This window comes from Zingiber officinale, chromosome 9A (assembly GCF_018446385.1).
Source record: "Zingiber officinale cultivar Zhangliang chromosome 9A, Zo_v1.1, whole genome shotgun sequence".
Classification (NCBI taxonomy): Eukaryota; Viridiplantae; Streptophyta; class Magnoliopsida; order Zingiberales; family Zingiberaceae; genus Zingiber; species Zingiber officinale.
In genome coordinates, this window is record NC_056002.1 from 125,514,265 (window position 1) to 125,534,068 (window position 19,804).

Here is a 19,804-nt window from a genome sequence, read left to right on the forward strand (position 1 = left end):
ATTTAGCATGTCTGTTATACCCTGGAGGCTGGAGCTACGGGTATAAAAAAGGGTAGAGCACGGGGGTTGCAACGTACTGTCCAACGGCGCAACCTCATTGTTAATTTTTCAAAACTATTCCAGTAAAGTGGTCGACAAGCTACGTTCGAAGCTTGATCCGGTTCAACCAGATCGATCTCAGCCTTCCGTTTCCAACCGGTGCGTCCCGAACTAAATCTGAACCACCCGCAGCCGGGGGCCTGCTTTGCCCTGTCGAACGGTTTGGGAAAACTAGGTTTTATAAATTCGTAAGCCAGAGGAAATCGACCCTTTCGGATTCTCCCCGACACCTCGCTCTAGTGCCTTCGCTCTGCTGTAGACAGGCTCCTGCTGCGAGCGATTACTCCCCGTCTCTCGCCATCTCTGACGTCCGCGGTGGAAGGGGGAATCGCATCGATGGCGGAGGAGCGGGCGGCAGCGGCTGCGGTCGCGGTTGCGGCGGCAGCAGCGGATACGCCTGCGGAAGCGCCTAAGGTGGACGGGAAGGAGGACGAGGCGATCCTCGCTCGAGCGCAGAAGCTGATATCCAAGATTGTCGAGACGCAGGTCAACCCCAACCCTAGGCACCTCCATGCGCTGGCCACGATTCTCGAGGCCCAGGAATCCAGGTGCCCTTTCGTCTTTTGTTCTAGCTTCGCCTTTTGTTCACGGGCTCGTTTATAGGTAGCCATTCAATAAGCATGTTATAAAACTTCCCTTGCAAGTATTTATTTTATACTAAGAAGTTTGCAGGAGCTGTTTTCGTCGTTGATTATAATCTCAGTTTTACAGAATTAATCCGTTCTTTTCATCTAGTCTTGAGAAAGGAAAACCACCACTTTTACTGTCGCTGGGACTTTGAAGTTTTATATTAAATATTTCTCCTATTTAGTGCGCTGAAACACAATGTGCTGTTTCCTCATACCAAGCACATGTAATGACTTCTAATCACCCATCTGTATAATCAGACAAATACTTAATTCCAAGAAGCAAGTGCTTGTTCAACTTAATTCCACAATGCACTTAATGAGGTTCTTATGATACATGATGTTTCCATAGGATGCTTGAAATTATAGTCAAATTACATTTTTTTTTTGTCCTGTGCAAAGCCAACAAGCGGATGCTACATGAACGTTAGATCTAAGTGATATGTAGCTATGGAAACAATAAAAATTATGGATTTGAGCTGTTGGTGATTTGGATAATTGACCTATAGCTAATCTTAAAAAAGTAACTAAAATGAAAAATGAATTATGTTAATTCTGATATAATGTAAAACAACACTGAAGCCAAAGACTGGAACCACATTCACATTCTATGCGCCTTTCTCTTACCTATACATATCACTCCATGAATTTTTGGTTGAAACAATATGCTGTGCTTTTGGCACATGATTCTTATTAGCATTTAATAATGAAACTGTAAAGAATATTGACATTTAATAATAGAATTGTAAATCATATTGTTGTAATTTCATTATATAACTGCAGGCATATTAAGACAGAATATGCCCATAAACATTCTCCGTTGATTCTTACTGGACAAAAAATCTTTCTTGATAATCTGAAGAATGTAAATCAAAATTTCAAGTGAGTTATCTCAATTCTGAAATTAGGTAATTCATCACTGACAAAGATGCCCTAGGGTTTATAATACTTGTACTTACAGGCTATGCTCTTTTGTTGACCACTGTACATCAACAACAATAGATCCGAGTCCCAACTATTTGTGGTTTGTTATATAGATCTTATTCTACCTCTAATAGCTCTCTTCCGTGCAAATGGTCCTCTAGTGTACCCTACAGTTCAAATTTGGCTTTCCTCCTTCCAAGTAGACCAGGGCCTAGCATACCCGAAATTCATTGAAATCCTCACCTTAAGTTATCTTCAGCTCTCCTCTTAGTATGGACTTCTACATTAACCTGACATTTTAACCATCTGAGATTTACTTGCAATGTTTGAATTCTGATAAGAAACATATTAAAATTTCTAATCTTATTGGATTTGACATTTGTTTTGAGTAACTAGCACAACAACAACAACAACCAAGCCTTTTCTCACTAGGTGGGGTCGGCTGTATGAATCCTTTTACGTCAGAGCTCTTTTTCTTATTATGTCATCATCTATATTTAAATAAATTTTATCTTGTTTTATTATTGCTAACCAAGTCTTTTTTGGTCTTCCTCTTTCTCGTTTGATATGTATGTTTATCATAGTTTCACATCGCCTAACTGGAGCATTTATTAGTCGTCTAAGTACATGTTCGTACCATCTTAAACGTCTCTCGGAGTTTTTCCTCAATAGATGCAACTCTGACTTTTTCTCTAATGCTTTCATTTCTTATTTTATCCATCCTCGTATCTACACATCCACCTTAACATCCTCATCTCTACAACTCTCATCTTCTACTCATGTGCTCGAGTCATAGCCCAACATTCAGCTTCATATAACATAATAGATCTAACTGCGATTTTATAGAACTTACCTTTAAGTTTAAGAGGTATTTTACGGTCGCATAAAACACTTGATGCTCCCCTCCATTTCACCCATCCTGCTTGTATTTTATGTAAGACATCTCTCTCAATCCCTTCATCGTTTTGCAAAAATTATCCTAAATATTTAAATCTCTCGGTTCCGGGCAACTCGTCCTCCTATCTTAACAATTGTTTCATTACTTCTAATATTGCTAAACTTAAATTTCATATATTTTATCTTTAATCTACTAAACTTAAAACCTTTCCTTTCTTCTAGTGTTTCCCTCCAAGATTCTAGTTTAACATTTACTCCTTCACGTATTTCATCTACCAAAATAATATCATCTGCAAACAACATGCACCACGGTATTGTATTTTGAGTAACTAGCATTAAACAAAATTAATTTTGCTCAAGCTTCAATAGTCACAACCACATGTTTGACATAGCAGAAATTTATGGAATAAACTGTGTCTTAGGAATTGTTCTTAGGTGAAATGTTTAGTATCAACATTGTGGTCTAGCTCTGCTTCCAAGTTTAATTTCAAATATTATAATTTACTGTGGATCTTTCCCTTTTCTAATACAATATACTTGGATAACTTTTGAAGTTTTGGGATTATAAGAATTGCAGATTATTCATCGTCCAGTTTAGGTGCATTTCTTTCTGGAATAATGAATTTTGAATTTTCTAGATGTTTATTGCCTATAACAGGCCGAATGCATTTGTAATTTAAATTTCGACCTGATTCAGGACCACTAGTAGAATTAATCCTGTTGTTGCCATAACAACTATTATGGTTGTTGTTTGATTGAAGTTCTAGGAACTGACTTCACTGAAGTAAGTGAAGGCGTCTTCAATGGGCTAGAAATTGCCTTCGACACTGTTCATGGAAGACGCATTCCAAACCATTGTAGACGCCTTCCTTGAGGCAAATCAACTCTTTAGCTGATCTTCTTTGCATGGGTGATGCTCCTAACAACCGGAGTTGAGTTCATTATAACCCAACTCTGACCTTTTCCTTGAGCAGCCTTCTTCCACGACTTCTCGCTCCTCAGACCGCCGTGCGTGTCCTTCTCGTCAGCCGGTGTACTCTTCTGTAACACCTCACCCTTCAGATGAACCGAGCCCATCGACTCCCTTCCCGTGCCATCCTTTTCGTTGGCTGTGTCTTTCGCTCGACTTCTTGTGTTCCTAAGCTCCTATACACTTAGACACAAGGATCAAATATATATGACCTAACTTGACCTGGTTGATCACATCAAAACTAACTTGGGGTACTTGCAATCTCTCCCTTTTTGATGTGCATAATCCAAGTTAAGTTAGGGTTAAATTATAATGAAATAACATAGAAATTGCAATTATAACAAAAATTTGCAATGAAATGAGTTAATTAAGTTAATAAAATTGCAAAATAAGTACAAGAATAAAAAGTTTCAATTATCCTATCCCCCTTAACTTTTACCTATGTCTCCCCCTTTGATCATATAAAAAAAACTCGGGAAAAATATAAAAAGTAGTTATAAAAATTTGAGAAATTCTCTTAGGGTTTATTAAAAGAATATCCACTAAAGTAACATTTTCAGAAATTATTTTCAAAAATATTTGAATTGTACTTATTAATCTTTTGTTTTGACTAAAATAATGTTAAAAATTACTTCTCGGTTTTTAAAAATCCTGAAAAATTTAGTTAAACTCAATTAGAGAACGTCAGATCTGAATGAAATTTTCATGAAAAAAATATTTTGTACTTTAACAGAAATAAATCATTTTAGTACAGCAACCTGTTTTTAGAAAACTAATATTTAAAAATATATTTTTACGTCTAAAAATTTTGTTAATTTGAGTAGAGCGGTTGGAAAAATTAAAATTCTTAAATTTCATTTTTTCGTGAATTTTTAGTATTAAAAATAACTTTTTGGTAATTAATTCATAATAAATTTATTATAGATCAAACAAATTTGAAAATATTTAGTTTAACTAAAAGTTTACTATTTTATCAGTATAAAAATTTTGAATAAGTAATTCGAACAGAAAAATTACTTGAAAAATATTTTTCTAATTGAAACAATTTTTATTAAAAAAATTTGGGAACTTTAGTCTAAAAAAGATTTAGGAACCCAATATAGGTTGGAACCTACTGGATTTACTAAAAACTTCAGAGGTACATAATTCCTAGGGAGGTGATTTCTAATGTACTAGTTGATTCTATTATAATTTCTAAATTTTGATTTTTGAAAAATATTTGAATTCAAACATGCATAATCATTTTCTAGTTTCTCTATTTGTGATTTGAGTTTTTCATTTTCTATTCTTAGATTTTCATTAGCTAAATTCATTTTTATCTTAGCATTTTCTTTTTCTAGTTTTACTATATTCTTAGATAACATCTTGATAAATTCAAAAGATTGTTCAAGGGTAATACATGTACCTCACTTACCTCGTGGTGTGATGCTCCTCCTTCATCGCAGTTTTCTTCTGAAGATCCTTCTTCTTTATCGATGCTCATCTCTGAGCTGCTTTTATCTTCTCCTTGGTTGTCTGCCAATAGGGCTAGTCTGGCGTATTCTTCAACTTCTGATTCTGATGATGATGATTCATCCCACGTCACCTTTAGGGTTTTGAGTTTCGATTTTGTTGGTATTTTACTGTTGTTCTTTAGTTTAGGGCAGTCACCCTTATTGTGCTATTCTTCTTGGTAGTTGTAACATTGGACCTTTCTTTTGCTCTGATATTATTTCTTAGCCCGCGTCTTAAATTTATTAGATTTAATAAACTTATTAAATTTTTTTATCATTAGGGCAGCTTCATCTTCATTGATTGATGTTTCGGAGTCTAGTTCTTCCTTCTTTACTTTCAAGGCAAGATTGTTGCTCGATTTTTTGGTTTCTTTAGGATCTGCACATTGAATTCCGTGAAGTTCAAAAGTAGAAAATAAATTTTCTAGCGTACTTACCTTAAAGTCTTTAGAGATGTAGTATGGTGGCAAAAGGCGAATACGCTCGCCCCTGCCAACCCGTCCCAAGGCCAACACGGAGGAGGTAAATCACGGGCGGCTACTAGTCTTTGGAATAGTGACTAGCACATATGGGAGGCATTTATCTCGACTTTGTCGAGATTCGAACCCCAGACCTCATGGTGACAACACCTCATGCGCTGGCCACTAGACCCATCCGAGGGGACTCTTTAGAGATGTAGTATGCATCTACTAAAGATGACCATTCTAAAGTCCTTGGGAAGGCGTTGAGCGTGTACCGGATTGAATCGTGGTTTATTACCAATTCTCTGAGATTGTTGAGTTGAGTGATAAGTTCTTTGATCCGTGCTTGGAGTTGCGTTACCTTCTCTCTATTGTTCATCCGAAGATTCATTAGCTGGGTTCGGAGGATGTCCTGCCTTGCTAACTTAGCTTCCGAAGTCCCTTTGTGGAGTTCCAGCTCCCAGAGCTCTTTATGACCTCCTAGAACGAAAGAACGTTCCACAGATGAAACTCTGCTTTGCCGTTCACCATGAAATCGGCTTGTTCGTTCTTTGTCCATGAATACTCTTTTTTTCCGCTTCTTGTTGGTCCGGGGCTACAAAACCATATTTCATAATTAAAAGAATTTCAAAATTCTTTTAAAAAAATACTTTCATTCGGCGTTCCCATTGCACGAAGTCTCCTTCGAATTTCGGTGGATGAATACTTGCACTGACCATCGTTTTGTCGCTTTAGTGGCGCTTAGTCTTTTCTTAAGCGTTCTGGCTCTAATACTATTTGTTAGTGCAGCGGGGGTCGACAACCTTGTGTCGAAGGTGCCTTCTAGCCCATTGAAGGCGTCTTTAAATGACCGTTAGCTGAAGATAAAGTTTTATCTTCAGCGGTAAACTTAACCGATTGAAGGCGCCTTGAACAGGGTTCAAGGCGCCATCCACACTCAGATAAGATTTTCAAGAGCTATAAAAAGACCTCTGAAGTGAGGAAATATTTAATAACTTGAACAATAAGTCTTGTACTCTTTCCTAGTCATTCTTTTGAGCTGTCAACTTCGGTAGAAGGCTTTTCCGCCTGCAACGAAGGAGAATTCTAGTGGAGCACTTTCAAACCCTTGGATTAATAACCACCTAGGTTGTAACCGGGTAAATTTTGGCCTTCTTACTTCTTTCATTTAGTTGTTCATTTTTATGTTTAAATTTATTGTGCCTACTAATCTAAGTTGAAAGAAAGAGAGGAGGTTAATTTCATTTGACAGACAATTCACCTCCTCTTATTGGCTCCCGTTGCACCAACAGTAATTGCTAGGGAGTCTCATATTGAATATCTAAAAGTGTGTCATAAAGAGCGTAAAGGGAAATTGAGAATGGATGAGGTATAAAGGTTGCTTAAAACTTTTACTTCCTATGGCACGAAGAACACGAAGAATACATTTGTACTTTAGACTTCCATTAGATTCAAGACAACTAGTTAGAATTAACTTTCATGTTGCAATAGCAACTTTTATGATTGTCGTCTTGACTAAAGTTCTAGGATTTGACTTCTCTGAAGTAATAGCTATGGAGTCTCAGACTCCGTATCTAGAAAAGAATGACAAAGAGGGTAATGATAAATTTGATGATGAGTGAAGAGTGTAAAGACATGGGTATGATTTTTCCCTTTATGAGAAACTTATATCTCGACATGTGAGTAGATTTGTAGAAATTTTGAAAACATTTCCATGGTTTTCAAATTGATAAAAAGAAAGGATCAATTTCCTAAGCATTCAGTCTTATGAAATTAAGACCAAAGAATGAGTGCAACTTTAATTAATGTTAAAGTCATCTTATAAATGAGGGTAATTGTAATATTTTTGATTCATATAAAACAATTAAATATAAGGTAAATGAAATAGAAGGATCAGTTGGCATCGAGTTTTCCTTTTTTGTTCCTTGCTAAGATATTTATAATTTGCCATTTATTGACTAAGTTATTCATTAAACAAAACAACTCAAATCATACCCTGTAGTCCCAACACAGATTCTAATAACTTAGGTAATTTCTTTTTATCATGACAACTCAAGGACAGATTAAGGATAAGATATACATCTGCTATACCTTTAATCCTTTTGTCCTTGCTTCTGTACAGGCACACCATCTTCTTACCTTAATTACAGAATCTTAATTGGTTATGACCAGTTGACTATTATACTCTATTTGTTATTGTGGCCTTTGAAGATATCCCGAAGCGCTAAAAATAAGTTCAACTACGAGTTGATGGTAGAGATCAGCCAAGAGCTTATCTTTGATGAAAATAGATACATAAGACAAAGCAGCTATTTTTCATATTGGCGGGAGCTTCGTGCACTAGAATACCCTTTTATTGTTTTCTTTGTATTTCTCTTTTGTATTTTACTCATTCTATTGCCTGCTCTTTATTTAGATATCTTGAGGAAACTGCAAATTCACCTTTCAACAACATTAGGTCATCTCACAACATTGGAAGGTTGGGTAACTTAGTTCAGGCAAGTATTAGTCTTTTTTGTACTCATTCTTCTAGACTGTTTTGCCTGTGGAGAAGGGTAAAAAATATTTTTCTATTTTGGGATTAATATTTTGCTGTCATTTTGTTTCAGGAGAGTGATGAATTTTATGACTTAATATCAACCAAATTCTTAACGGAAAGTGTATATTCGCTGAGTATACGTGCTGCTGCTGCTAGGTTGTTAATTAGCTGTTCTTCCTGTTGGATGGTGAGCTTGTTATTCCGTTTTGTGAAACTTATCTGTTTGAGTCAGATTGAATTAGGAATTTAGGACAACCTTGCTTACTTTATTTTTGAATTGCTTTTCTATGAGTCCAGTATCCACATGTTTTTGAGGATGCAGTGCTTGACAATGTCAAAAGTTGGGTCATTATGGATATGGTAGTTTCTGATGATAACTGCATTTGGAAACGTGAACTGGGAGAGGATAAGCCAACTGATTCTGAGATGCTGAGGACTTATTCTACTGGACTTCTTGCTTTATCTTTGGCTAGGTAGGTCACTTTCTCCCACATGTCCCTCCCTCCCTCCTGCTCCTCTTACTCTGGAGTTTGATGTGATTGTTTTTTTTTTTGAGCAGTAGCAGTCAGGTAGTGGAAGATATGCTGACATCGGAATTGTCAACAAAGCTCATGCGATATCTGCGCACGCGACACTTTGGCGACTCTAACTCTTGTACTGCTGAGACTAACCATCCTTCATCTTCTAGTTCCATCAGAGCAAGAGATGAAGCTAGAGGTAGATCTCGCTTGGGGAGTTCAAGGATTGGTGACCGGAAGCTATCAGCTAATCCAGATACTGATAGGGACGATGTTATTAAACAAGGTCAAGGAGATCATTCTTGGGGAGATGGAAGTGAGTCACAGAAATCTGTACTAACTGATTCTTCATCAGAGTTGGTCAGTGCAAACAATTTGATTGAGGAATCTCCAGGTGCTACTGCTGATGGAAGGCAGAAGATAAATTCAGGGCCTATAAATTCAAAATCTGAGTGTTCTCCTGGATCATCTGCCCTATGCGTTGATGCTGATGATAAGGGTGTGAATGGAACTTGTATAGTAAACCATGGATTGCCAAAGAGTGAAGTTAATGCAAGGATTACTGAAGTTACTCCAGAAAATGAAAACAGTCCATCTCCATCTTGTGGAGCACACTTAGAAGGAATAAGTCGACCTTCTAGGGAAAGAAACTTCAGTCAACAGGATGACAATGGAAATGTAGTTATTGCAAAAGATAACTCAGACATGCTTGACTGCAATGATTCCATCATTGAAGAGGATAATGATGAACGATTACAAGATTGTATTGTTGGCAAAAGGGACATATCTAACATGGTGAAAAAAGCATTAAGAGCTGCTGAAGCTGAAGCCAGAACGGCTAATGCTCCTATAGAAGCTATAAAAGCAGCTGGTGATGCAGCGGCTGAACTTGTCAAGACTGCTGCTATAGAGGTAAGTAAATTCATGCATTCTCATTCATTTCCTTATCCTATTTATGGTAACAGCTACAGATTGTTGACATGCTGCCATTTAGGCGTGGAAAAACACAAATGATGAAGAAGCTGCAGTTCTGGCTGCATCTCAAGCTGCATCTACTGTTGTTGAGGCTGCTTTGACGACTGAGATTTCACGGTATGCATTAATCCATATTCATCCAACACACTGGCAAATATACACAGAGGAAAACCTTTATTCTCTCTTTCTTTTTCCTAATTTATTTGCTTTTCCAATCTTAGGAATGCGAGTCGAGTAACCAATGAAATTATGGAAAAGCCTCTTGAAGCCAAAGAGGAGGTTGATAGAGAAAATTTCACTATATGGGAGACTGAGCATCTTGCAAGGCTGAGAGACAAATACTCCATTCAGTGCCTTGAATATTTGGGGGAATATGTTGAAGCTCTAGGACCCATTCTACATGAAAAGGGTGTAGATGTCTGCCTTGCACTCTTACAACGCAGCTGTAGAGATCGTGAAGCTTCTTCTGAACTCCTATTGCTGCCTGAAGTCCTCAAGCTGATATGTGCCTTGGCTGCACACAGGAAATTTGCTGCCTTATTTGTTGATCGGGGAGGAATACAGAAACTTCTCTCTGTTCGCAGGGATATACATACATTTTTTGGTCTTTCTTCATGTTTGTTTACCATTGGTTCCCTTCAGGTGATAAGAATATATTCGAATAGTAATAAAATATATTTAAGTAGCAAATAAAATTATTGTGGTTCTAATGAGAATTTCACATTGCTAAGAAATATGAAATTTTACAATGCTTATTGGGATGTGTTTGTAGGCTATTATGGAACGTGTTTGTGCTCTGCCGTCCGCTGTGGTGCATCAGGTGGTTGAGTTAGCTCTTCAGCTACTGGAATGTGCTCAAGATCTAGCAAGGAAAAATGCAGCTATATTTTTTGCTGCTGCATTTGTCTTCAGAGCAATTCTGGATTCCTTTGATTCACAAGAAGGCCTTCAGAAAATGTTAAATATTTTGCATACTGCATCATCTGTTAGATCTGGTGGGAACTCTGGTGCTTTAGGTGTACCTAATGCATCTGCAAGAAATGATCGATCACCTGGTGAAGTACTGACTTCATCAGAAAAGCAGATTGCTTATCACACTTGTGTTGCACTGCGTCAGTATTTTAGGGCCCATCTTATTCTTCTTGTGGATTCACTTCGCCCAAATAAAAGTAGTCGAGGTATAGCCAGAAGTAACTCAAATGCGAGGGCTGCTTATAAGCCACTTGACATCAGCAACGAAGCCATGGATTCTGTTTTTCTTCAAATACAGCGTGACAGAAAGCTTGGCCCTACATTTGTTAGGACCCGTTGGGCAGTTGTGGATAAGTTCTTAGCCTTTAATGGCCATATAACAATGTTAGAGTTGTGTCTGGTAATAATAATCATCTTTCTGCACATAGTACACAATCTATCCCTAGCTATACAAATAAAATTCTGATATTTTGCATATTTCTACAGGCCCCATCTGTTGATCGGTATCTTCATGATTTGGCTCAATATGCATTAGGTGTTCTCCATATTGTCACTTTGGTAAAAGATAGTCGTAAACTAATCATAAATGCTTCTTTGAACAATAACCGAGTGGGCATGTCAGTTATTCTTGATGCAGCTAATGGTGTTGGTTATGTTGATCCTGAGGTATAACTATCTCTATTCCAGAATTCTTTTTCAATGTGATTCCTTTTGTGTACCATACTTTGCTGAGAACGAACATTTTCTTAACTCTGATGTTTGTTTTTCAGGTGATTCATCCAGCCTTGAATGTGTTAGTAAATCTTGTATGTCCACCTCCTTCAATCAGCAACAAACCTTCTGTGGCAGCCCAAGGTCAGCAGCCTGTTTCAGCTCAAACATGGAATGGTCCTTCAGAAAATAGAGAGAAACATTATGAAAGAAATAATTCAGACAATGTTGCTGCATTTGCTGTCCAGAATGAGACGCGGGAGAGAAATGCAGAACCTGGTTCTAGCTCAAACACCCCTGCACCTTCTATGTCCGCAGGAGTGGTTGGTGACCGAAGGATATCTTTAGGATCTGGATATGGGTCTGCTGGCCTTGCTGCTCAGTTGGAACAAGGATATCATCAGGCTAGGGAGGCTGTTCGAGCCAACAATGGCATCAAAATTCTGTTGCATCTTCTGAACCCTCGGATGATTACACCTGCGGCTGCTCTTGACTGCATCAGAGCTTTAGCATGTCGTGTATTGCTTGGTTTAGCAAGAGATGAATCAATTGCACACATATTAACAAATCTGCAGGTTGTGAACTTGCTATCTGAAATTTATTTTGTGCTGCTTGAAATAAAAATTGATGCCCTTGATGCACCTCTAATTTGTTTAAAGATTCATTCTTCGTTAGCAGCACTTTGAATGATTATTTTTCTTTTGGTTTTATTATCTAGACTAGACAGAAATTTACCACTCTTCAAGCCGTTCTCAACCATCCTTTATATTTCAGGTTGGTAAGAAGCTTTCAGAACTTATTCGAGATTTGAGCAGCCAAGTATCCGGAACTGGACAATCAAGGTGGCAGTCTGAGTTGATTCAAGTTTCTGTTGAGTTGATTGCAGTAAGTTACTAATGACAGTTTTTTCTCTCTCTTAACATCTTCATGCTAGCAATATCCCTAGTTTCTATTATTATTTTTCATAATGTGCTAACTCAGGACTTCAAAGAAATGCATGGAGCTTGGGCTACTTTAATGAATCCTTGAAGTTGATATTAGTCACTTTGCTTAGTGTTGTGTCTCATAAACCATGATTTCGTTGTGATATCTCTGATTCTAATTTGTTCTATTTGCAAATAATGGTAGATTGTAACAAATTCTGGGCGTGCAAGCACCTTGGCAGCCACTGATGCTGCTGCTCCTACACTCAGGCGCTTTGAAAGAGCAGCAATAGCTGCAGCAACTCCTATAACTTATCACTCCAGGTTTTCAATTTAGACATGCATGCTTATTTAAGAATCTGCTTTATATATATATCTATATATATATTTAATCATATGACCTAGTTGTGTGCAGAGAGCTGTTATTGCTGATACATGAGCATCTACTGGCATCTGGTTTAACTGCTACGGCTGCCTTGCTACAGAAGGAAGCTGACTTGACACCTTTGCCATCATTAGGAGCACCAGCACCACCATTACATCAAACAAATATCCAGGAAACTATGTCTGTGCAATTTCTGTGGCCATCTGGTCGTGCACCTGGTGGATTCCTAGTTGATTTCACAAAGATAGCTTCTCAAGATGATGAAAGTTGTTTAAAGTCCAATTTAGCTTTTAGTTCTTTGAAAAGGAAACAATCCAGGTATGCTTCCAAGTCCTCCCATGGGAAAGGCCAACTTTCATCACATGCATCATCCAATGCTAGAGCATCTAGTCTTTCAAAAGCAACTGCACTTTGCAGTGGAGCAGAAACACCATCTGTATCATTTCCCAAAGCTACTTCAGAAACAGAAGTGCCACTTAGAACACCAATTTGTTTACCAATGAAAAGGAAACATTTGGAGTTGAAGAACTCTTCAGATGCAACACCAGCTAAACGTCTTGCAATAATGGACCCATCTTCTCAATCTCCATTATTTCAGACACCATATTCTTGTAGGAAGAATTTTCTGCCAATGGACACTGGAAGCTTGTCCCCCTTTGTATATCAGAGTCCAGGAGAACCATTCAGCAGAACATCATTCAACAACATTATTGGAGATACACCAGATGACATTCGATGTCAGATCACACCTGGAATGCCATTGACATCTATTCCTCAACCTGGCCTGCTTGGTAACTCACAATTAGGAAACACTGAAAGGATGACACTTGACTCATTGGTGGTGCAATATTTGAAGCATCAACATCGACAGTGCCCAGCTCCTATTACCACTTTGCCTCCACTTCCTCTTTTGCAACCACACATTTGCCCAGAACCTAGCCATAGCTTGCGTGCACCTGCAAATGTAACAGCACGTGTTAGTAATCGAGAGTTCAGGAAGCAATATGGTGGGGTTTATGCTCATCGTAATGACCGTCAATATATATACAGCAGATACAGGCATTGTCGCACTTGCCGTGATGAAACTACACTTCTAACATCTCTTACTTTCCTTGGGGACTCTTCACGTATTGCAACAGGGAGCCATTCTGGTGAATTAAAGATATTTGATTCAAACAGTGGCAATTTATTAGAGAGTCAGACCTGCCACCAGAGTTCTATTACACTGCTTCAATCAGCCTTGTCTGGTGGAAACCACTTGGTTCTCTCTTCTTCCTTTCATGATGTCAAGCTGTGGGATGCTTCGTCCATATTAGGAGATCCTTTGCATACATTTGCAAGTTGCAAAGCTGCTCGCTTTAGTCATTTAGGTACCAGCTTTGCAGCCTTATCATCAGAAGCATCGCGCCGAGAGGTTTTTCTATATGATGTGCAAACTTTCACACAAGAGTTGAAACTTTCTGATAACCGAAGTTTCCAGTCAGGCACAGTTCGAGGGCATGCCCAATCACTTATACACTTTAGCCCGATGGATACAATGTTACTATGGAATGGAACTTTGTGGGATAGGAGAACTTCACATGCAATTCATCGGTTTGAACAGTTTACTGATTATGGTGGAGGTGGATTTCATCCTGCTGGAAATGAGGTAACGGTTAATATTCAATACGTTGGATTGGCCCTTTAACAATTTCTGGTGCTAATCATTTCAAGACACTTATCAAATTAGATAACAAGAAATGCTCTTATAATCCCTGCATTGATTTATTTTTTCCTTATATCGTCATCATATTGGTTATCCTAACTATTTGGGCTAGCTATATATGAAACATATCCATTTATTGAGCTCTATGCAAGGAAATATTATATTTTCTTTGGCCTTTCTTTACCCTTTATACTTTTCACTCTAATAAATTCAATCCTAGTATCTTTTTATTGTCTTTCAACATTCCATACAATCTCAGCCAATTTTCTCATTTTTTCATCAATTAGAGTTAATTGCTGTCAAGTGTTAATATTTTTTTTTGTTTTATTGTTTCTGCTATACTTTATGATTGCCATCTTTGTTACATCAACTTTTTGATTTGTCATTTTCTAACAGTCTAATACTGTGATCCTTAAAAGTAGAACTAGTTTTAGCATAGTCATAATATTCCCTTTTAACTTAAAAGGGACAAGGTGATCACACAAGACTCTAGGAGCTCCTTCCCATTTCACCTACACATTGTTTATCCTAGTATCTTATTAAATAATAAATTCAAGATGCTCTTTAATCATAGGGTTTCATATTCATCCACCTTAACTATTCTCTAATTTTTTTTCTTGTTACCAAAATCACATTTCATTTGTTTTGTTATACTTAACCTAAAACATAAACCTTTAGTTTCTTAAGTATTTTGTATGTTAAGTTTCAAATTCAATTTACTTACTCTGGTTGATTGACACATTTTTGTTTGCAAATAACATACAACATTTGCCTTCAATATTTGGTTGGTTCATCCATTATTAATGTAAAAGGTAGGAATTTAGAGTTAGCCCTTTGTGTAAATCTACTGCTAGGAAAATCATTTATCACACTTTTTATAGCTCTTTTACTAGTAATAACATTTTAATTCATGTATTTTATCATACCAACATAAATACTAGCTATTTCTTTTTTCACCCCCAATAGTTTTCACGTATTTTATCAAAAAAATTCTCTAAATTGATAAAAAAAATTATATGCATTTTTTTTTTTATTTCTCTGTTTTTTCATTACTGGTTTTACCAAATAAATAACACCAATGTTTGATGCCTTGATGTTTGGCGCACACTGAAGTGTGTGAATGGCAGGGCATGCATATTAAATTGAATCAATAGAGTTTATGGAATGTAAAGTTGAAACAGTTGTATTCCACCATACACCACAAGCTTAATAGGTGCAATAATTTCCATCAAGTTTAAGTTAAATTTGAAGGAGATGTTCTCTATATTGGGTATTGTATTTGTTACATTCAGAGATTCTTTTATGTTACTGTTTCATTTGTATTCTCTAATGTATGAAATTTTTAAGCCCGTATATGTAAAATCTTAGTAATATTTTCTATTCTTAATAACTTATTTTATGCTAGTATATATATAAATTCTAGGAAGACATGGTATTGTTGTCAACTTTTTTGATAGTCTCCCCTGCTAGTGAAAATTTGGATGGATGTGTTTAATTAATGATCCTATGATCCTTCAGCCTTGCTATATCTCCTGCCAATTCACTTTTCATTTATCTGAAATGGTTTTCCATTTTGATTGCAAGGATAACTTCTTTTATATTTTTTTTATCTTGATTTCTAATTTATGAAAGAGCCATTAACTTTATAATTGCATGCTAATGATTTTTGGTAAATTTTGTTTAATGAAAATGGTGTATGCTACGCCAATTGTTTCTTTTTTCCTTTTCTTCATTGTTAATTACTGAATCCTCCTTTTTTTCAATACAATCACTTATTATCTCGCTAAGCCAGAGTTGATGTGAAGAGCACTAATGACTGCCTACGGAAATAATGATATTATTGTACTTGTAATATATTATGGAAATAAATATAACTATATATGAATAATGTGAATCACTTACAATGTGAGAGAAATCTCCTCAAGAAAAGATAATTAAGAGTGTCTAGTACATGTGTGCATTTAAGTGTCTAATATCATTATTTCGTCTTTTATATATGATCAATATGTTCAACAGGGGTCAATGCACATGGTATAGAATAGTAGTTGTAGAGTTGAAGTATTGGACTAAAAGGCTAAGATTCCAGATTCTTGCAAGTCCTAATGCTTAGGTAGGGATATGGGTGGGAGCAAATGGTTTCTGGTCTGGTTTTAAGAAAAACCCTATCCGAATCGATTCCAATGAGAGTACAAAAAAACCTCACTACTCAAACCTAGTTTTATCAATAATCCTCCATCCCAAAACTCGTGTCATGTTTTGGGTTTCGCTTTTTTCTGACCTTTTGGATCTTTTAGTTTTTTTGTTGAGTCATTTTGTAATGTTAAAATACACTAGATATTTGAATAATTTTATATTTTGATCTTCTTGTTGTCGCTAAGACATTGGGTTCAAATTCACCATCAAATGGGAGTGCTTGAGGACTCTCATGGCTAGCTTTTCTCGAAAAAAAAGTATATAATAAACTCCTATGTACTATTAATTACCCACCAGTTTGGGTTAAGCTTTTGGGGTATAAGAATCAAAAGAATCCAGCACTGCTTATCTAAAAGAGAGAATTTCACATGCTTGATACTCGAACTAAAACTCAAAAATCAAAATTTTCGCTTGGTTCCGTTCAATTTTCTTGTTTGAGTCAACTATGTTGTTTTTCCAGTCTACCTTTATGCAGGGTACACTTGTTATTTTCATCATTTGACCATATATGTCTCATGTTTGAAGGTGACTATATAAATGTCATCTCTCTATTAAGTTTTATGTGAAGGAGAGCTTTGGCGTAACGATAAAGTTGCTGCCTGTGATCTAGTGGTCACGGATTCGAGTCTCAGAAATAACTTTTTACAAAGTAGGGTAAGACTGTGTATAATAGACCTTTCCTCGGGACCCCTTAACTATTGTTTTCTTTTTGTTTCCCTCTAACTATTACACCTTCACCTTCCATTCTAATGGTTTCAACTCTTCTAACTATTAAGTCTGTTGCTCTCCTTTAAAAATATCCATGACCTCTCAACCTATGTTCTTATGATTTGAAGCTATAATATTTGTGTGGGGATATTTGTATTTTTTATTTTATTTTATCCTTTTTAGTAACTCTTCATATCCATCTTATCATTTTAATATTTGCTACATTAAGTTTAAGTGTTACTTATAAACACCTACTATTCTGTTCCAGATCTACAATGTTGTGTTTCCTAAATGAAGTGAAGTGAAGCAATTAATGAACTGCATTATATCATTTCCACTATTTCATTTTTATTTTTTTCTTTGATGGAAGTAGTATCATTCACTTAGTCATTTATTTGCACTTATGGGATGCTTAAACTCAACTTCCCTCCATTTTCTCTGGATTTTGGCATAAATAAATTAAAGGAATTTGAGGGAATCAAGTTTCTTCTTTCTTTTTATTTTTTCCAAGTAAACAAAAGAGCTTAATGGTTTTATATCTTGTATTTTCTTTTCCCGCATACTTCTTTCCAAGTAAGCTTAACTTTATAAATTTGATATTATACCATAACTTTATAAAAATTGTTCTTTTTTGCTTACGAGGCACACACAATGAAAACACAAGATTGCAGAAGTTATTTTGTTAATGATATCTTGTTCAACAACTTCTAGTTGAATAATAAATTTGATATATTTAAAGCTTTCTTACTTACAAGGTGGTAATTCTATTGATTCTTTTCTTGTTAATCTAATCACATCGTAATATCATATATAATTTCTCTCTATTGATTCCTTATTATTGTAACCACATCTTATACATTTCATTTCAGTTCTACTTGTGGTAAAACCTCTATTTTTTTGTCTTTTTTTAAGACAAATTAAAATTTTGAATTTAATTTTATTGTGCACATCCATCAAAAAAAATATTGTCTGCAAATAACATTATAACATATAATGCCAAAGAGCTTTATTTTTATCTAATATCAACAGAATTAGATTGGATGCTTGATGTAAACTTATGGCTATCAAAAAATTGTTTGTCAAACTTCTTGTAGCTCTAACATAATATCCATACCTTTTACCACAATTTAAATATATATATTCTTTTGCTATCCTAAACCACTGTAATTGTTGCCTATCGACTTTACCATACCCATTTGCATGTAGCCGATACAAAATTCCATTTTGGATGGGCTAGCATCTGGTACGATTTCTCTAGCCTGTGCAATTGAGACTGTTAGTAAGATGGTCTTTTCCAGCATCCAGGGTGGAACCTGCAAGATTTTTTATTTGTTAGTGCAAGATACAACAGAACCATCACCTCAGATATGAAGTAGGAATTTAGGCATCTCTTTGATGATTATGGTTCATTTGCTGGTATTGCTGAATTGCGCTCTTGATCATGCATGCCCTATTTATTACATTTTTTATTCTGTTAAGAGTATGACATGCTTGTTTTTCTAATTTGTTCAGGTTATCATAAATTCAGAGGTGTGGGATCTCCGGAAGTTCAAGCTTCTGAGAACAGTACCGTCATTGGACCAGACGGTGATTACTTTTAATGGTGGTGGGGATGTCATTTATGCAATCCTGAGGCGCAACGTGGAAGAGATTACTTCAGCCATCAACGCACGTCGCGTTCGGCACCCACTGTTTCCTGCCTTCCGCACCATTGACGCTGTGAATTACTTAGACATTGCTACTGTCCAGGTTGACCGATGCGTCCTAGACTTTGCCACCGATCCTACAGACTCTTTTGTTGGTGTCATTGCCATGGATGACCATGAAGAGATGTTCTCATCTGCTAGGGTCTACGAGGTTGGAAGGAAGCGTGCCACCGATGATGATTCAGACCCGGATGATGGTGGTGAGTCAGACGAGGATGAAGATGAAAACGAGGAATCGGATGATGTGGATATAGATTCAATCTTTGAGGCTGATTTGGCCGGTGAAGGTGACTCCTCAGATGATCTGAGTAATGAGGATGATGAAGATGGTGATAGTGCGGATGATCTCGACGAAGATGGTGATGTCAACTACGATGATCTTGATGATTTTGAGGCGGCTCAAGGAATGCTTGAGATCATGGCCGTGGGGGATGAGGATGCAGACGTGGATGACGACAGTGAGGTTCTTGAGTCCCTCAGTAGCTATGAGGAAGGGGATTTTGCCTGATAAGTTTCTGAGATGGTGTAAATTTTTAGTTTTTTTTTTTCTTTCTTCTCGGATCGGAAAAATTAGACGTTTTCTTTAAAAGCTAGGGAAGGGTAGATGGAAGAAAAATGGCGGGGGTCGTTGATATGAGATAACAATAAGCGGTCATCTGTTTTATATGTTTATTCTTTATTTTATGCTTTTGAAACAAATATATGTTTCTACTATAATGTTAATTTTATATCGGCCTCAATTTTTGTCGAGGATTAAAAAATATCCGGTTAGCCTGCTGATCGATTTGAAAGATTCTCTATCGCTCTTTTTTTTTTTACTGAAATTTGAAATAAGATTGAGATTTTGCTGTAAAAATTAGAAAGCCCCTTACATGTGGTAAAATCTTATTAAATTGTATGGAGCCAGATTAATCACCACTGCGATGTCGCTGATCATCTTGAGAATTAGTTGGGCATGTCAATTAAAGAAAATATTAGTTTAATAGTTCATATGAACGT

The 19,804-nt window shown here is 36.5% G+C and overlaps 1 protein-coding gene across 2 annotated transcripts; it reads left to right on the plus strand.

Annotated features, from left to right (window-relative positions):
* Positions 1-314: 314 nt before the first annotated feature.
* On the plus strand, positions 315-19,360 carry LOC122020498 (DDB1- and CUL4-associated factor homolog 1-like). 2 transcript variants are annotated; one of them, XM_042578451.1, is made up of 14 exons: positions 315-647; positions 7,887-7,968; positions 8,080-8,196; positions 8,307-8,482; positions 8,569-9,439; positions 9,522-9,619; positions 9,724-10,144; positions 10,275-10,874; positions 10,961-11,140; positions 11,245-11,760; positions 11,960-12,070; positions 12,314-12,432; positions 12,524-14,141; positions 18,612-19,360. In XM_042578451.1, exons 1-14 carry the CDS (start codon positions 436-438, stop codon positions 19,311-19,313), a joined length of 5,823 nt encoding a protein of 1,940 aa, XP_042434385.1. In that variant the 5' UTR covers positions 315-435; the 3' UTR covers positions 19,314-19,360. The 2 variants fall into 2 exon arrangements, with proteins under 2 accessions (XP_042434385.1, XP_042434386.1); XM_042578452.1 differs by having other exon boundaries at positions 8,575-9,439.
* The last annotated feature ends 444 nt before the right edge of the window (positions 19,361-19,804 follow it).

Coding starts and splice junctions, on each gene's coding strand:
- LOC122020498 (XM_042578451.1), top strand. CDS start 436: ATGGCGGAGGAGCGGGCGGCAGCGGCTGCGGTCGCGGTTGCGGCGGCA. Junction 648..7,886: donor CTCGAGGCCCAGGAATCCAG/GTGCCCTTTCGT, acceptor CTCTTTATTTAG/ATATCTTGAGGAAACTGCAA. Junction 12,433..12,523: donor CCTATAACTTATCACTCCAG/GTTTTCAATTTA, acceptor AGTTGTGTGCAG/AGAGCTGTTATTGCTGATAC.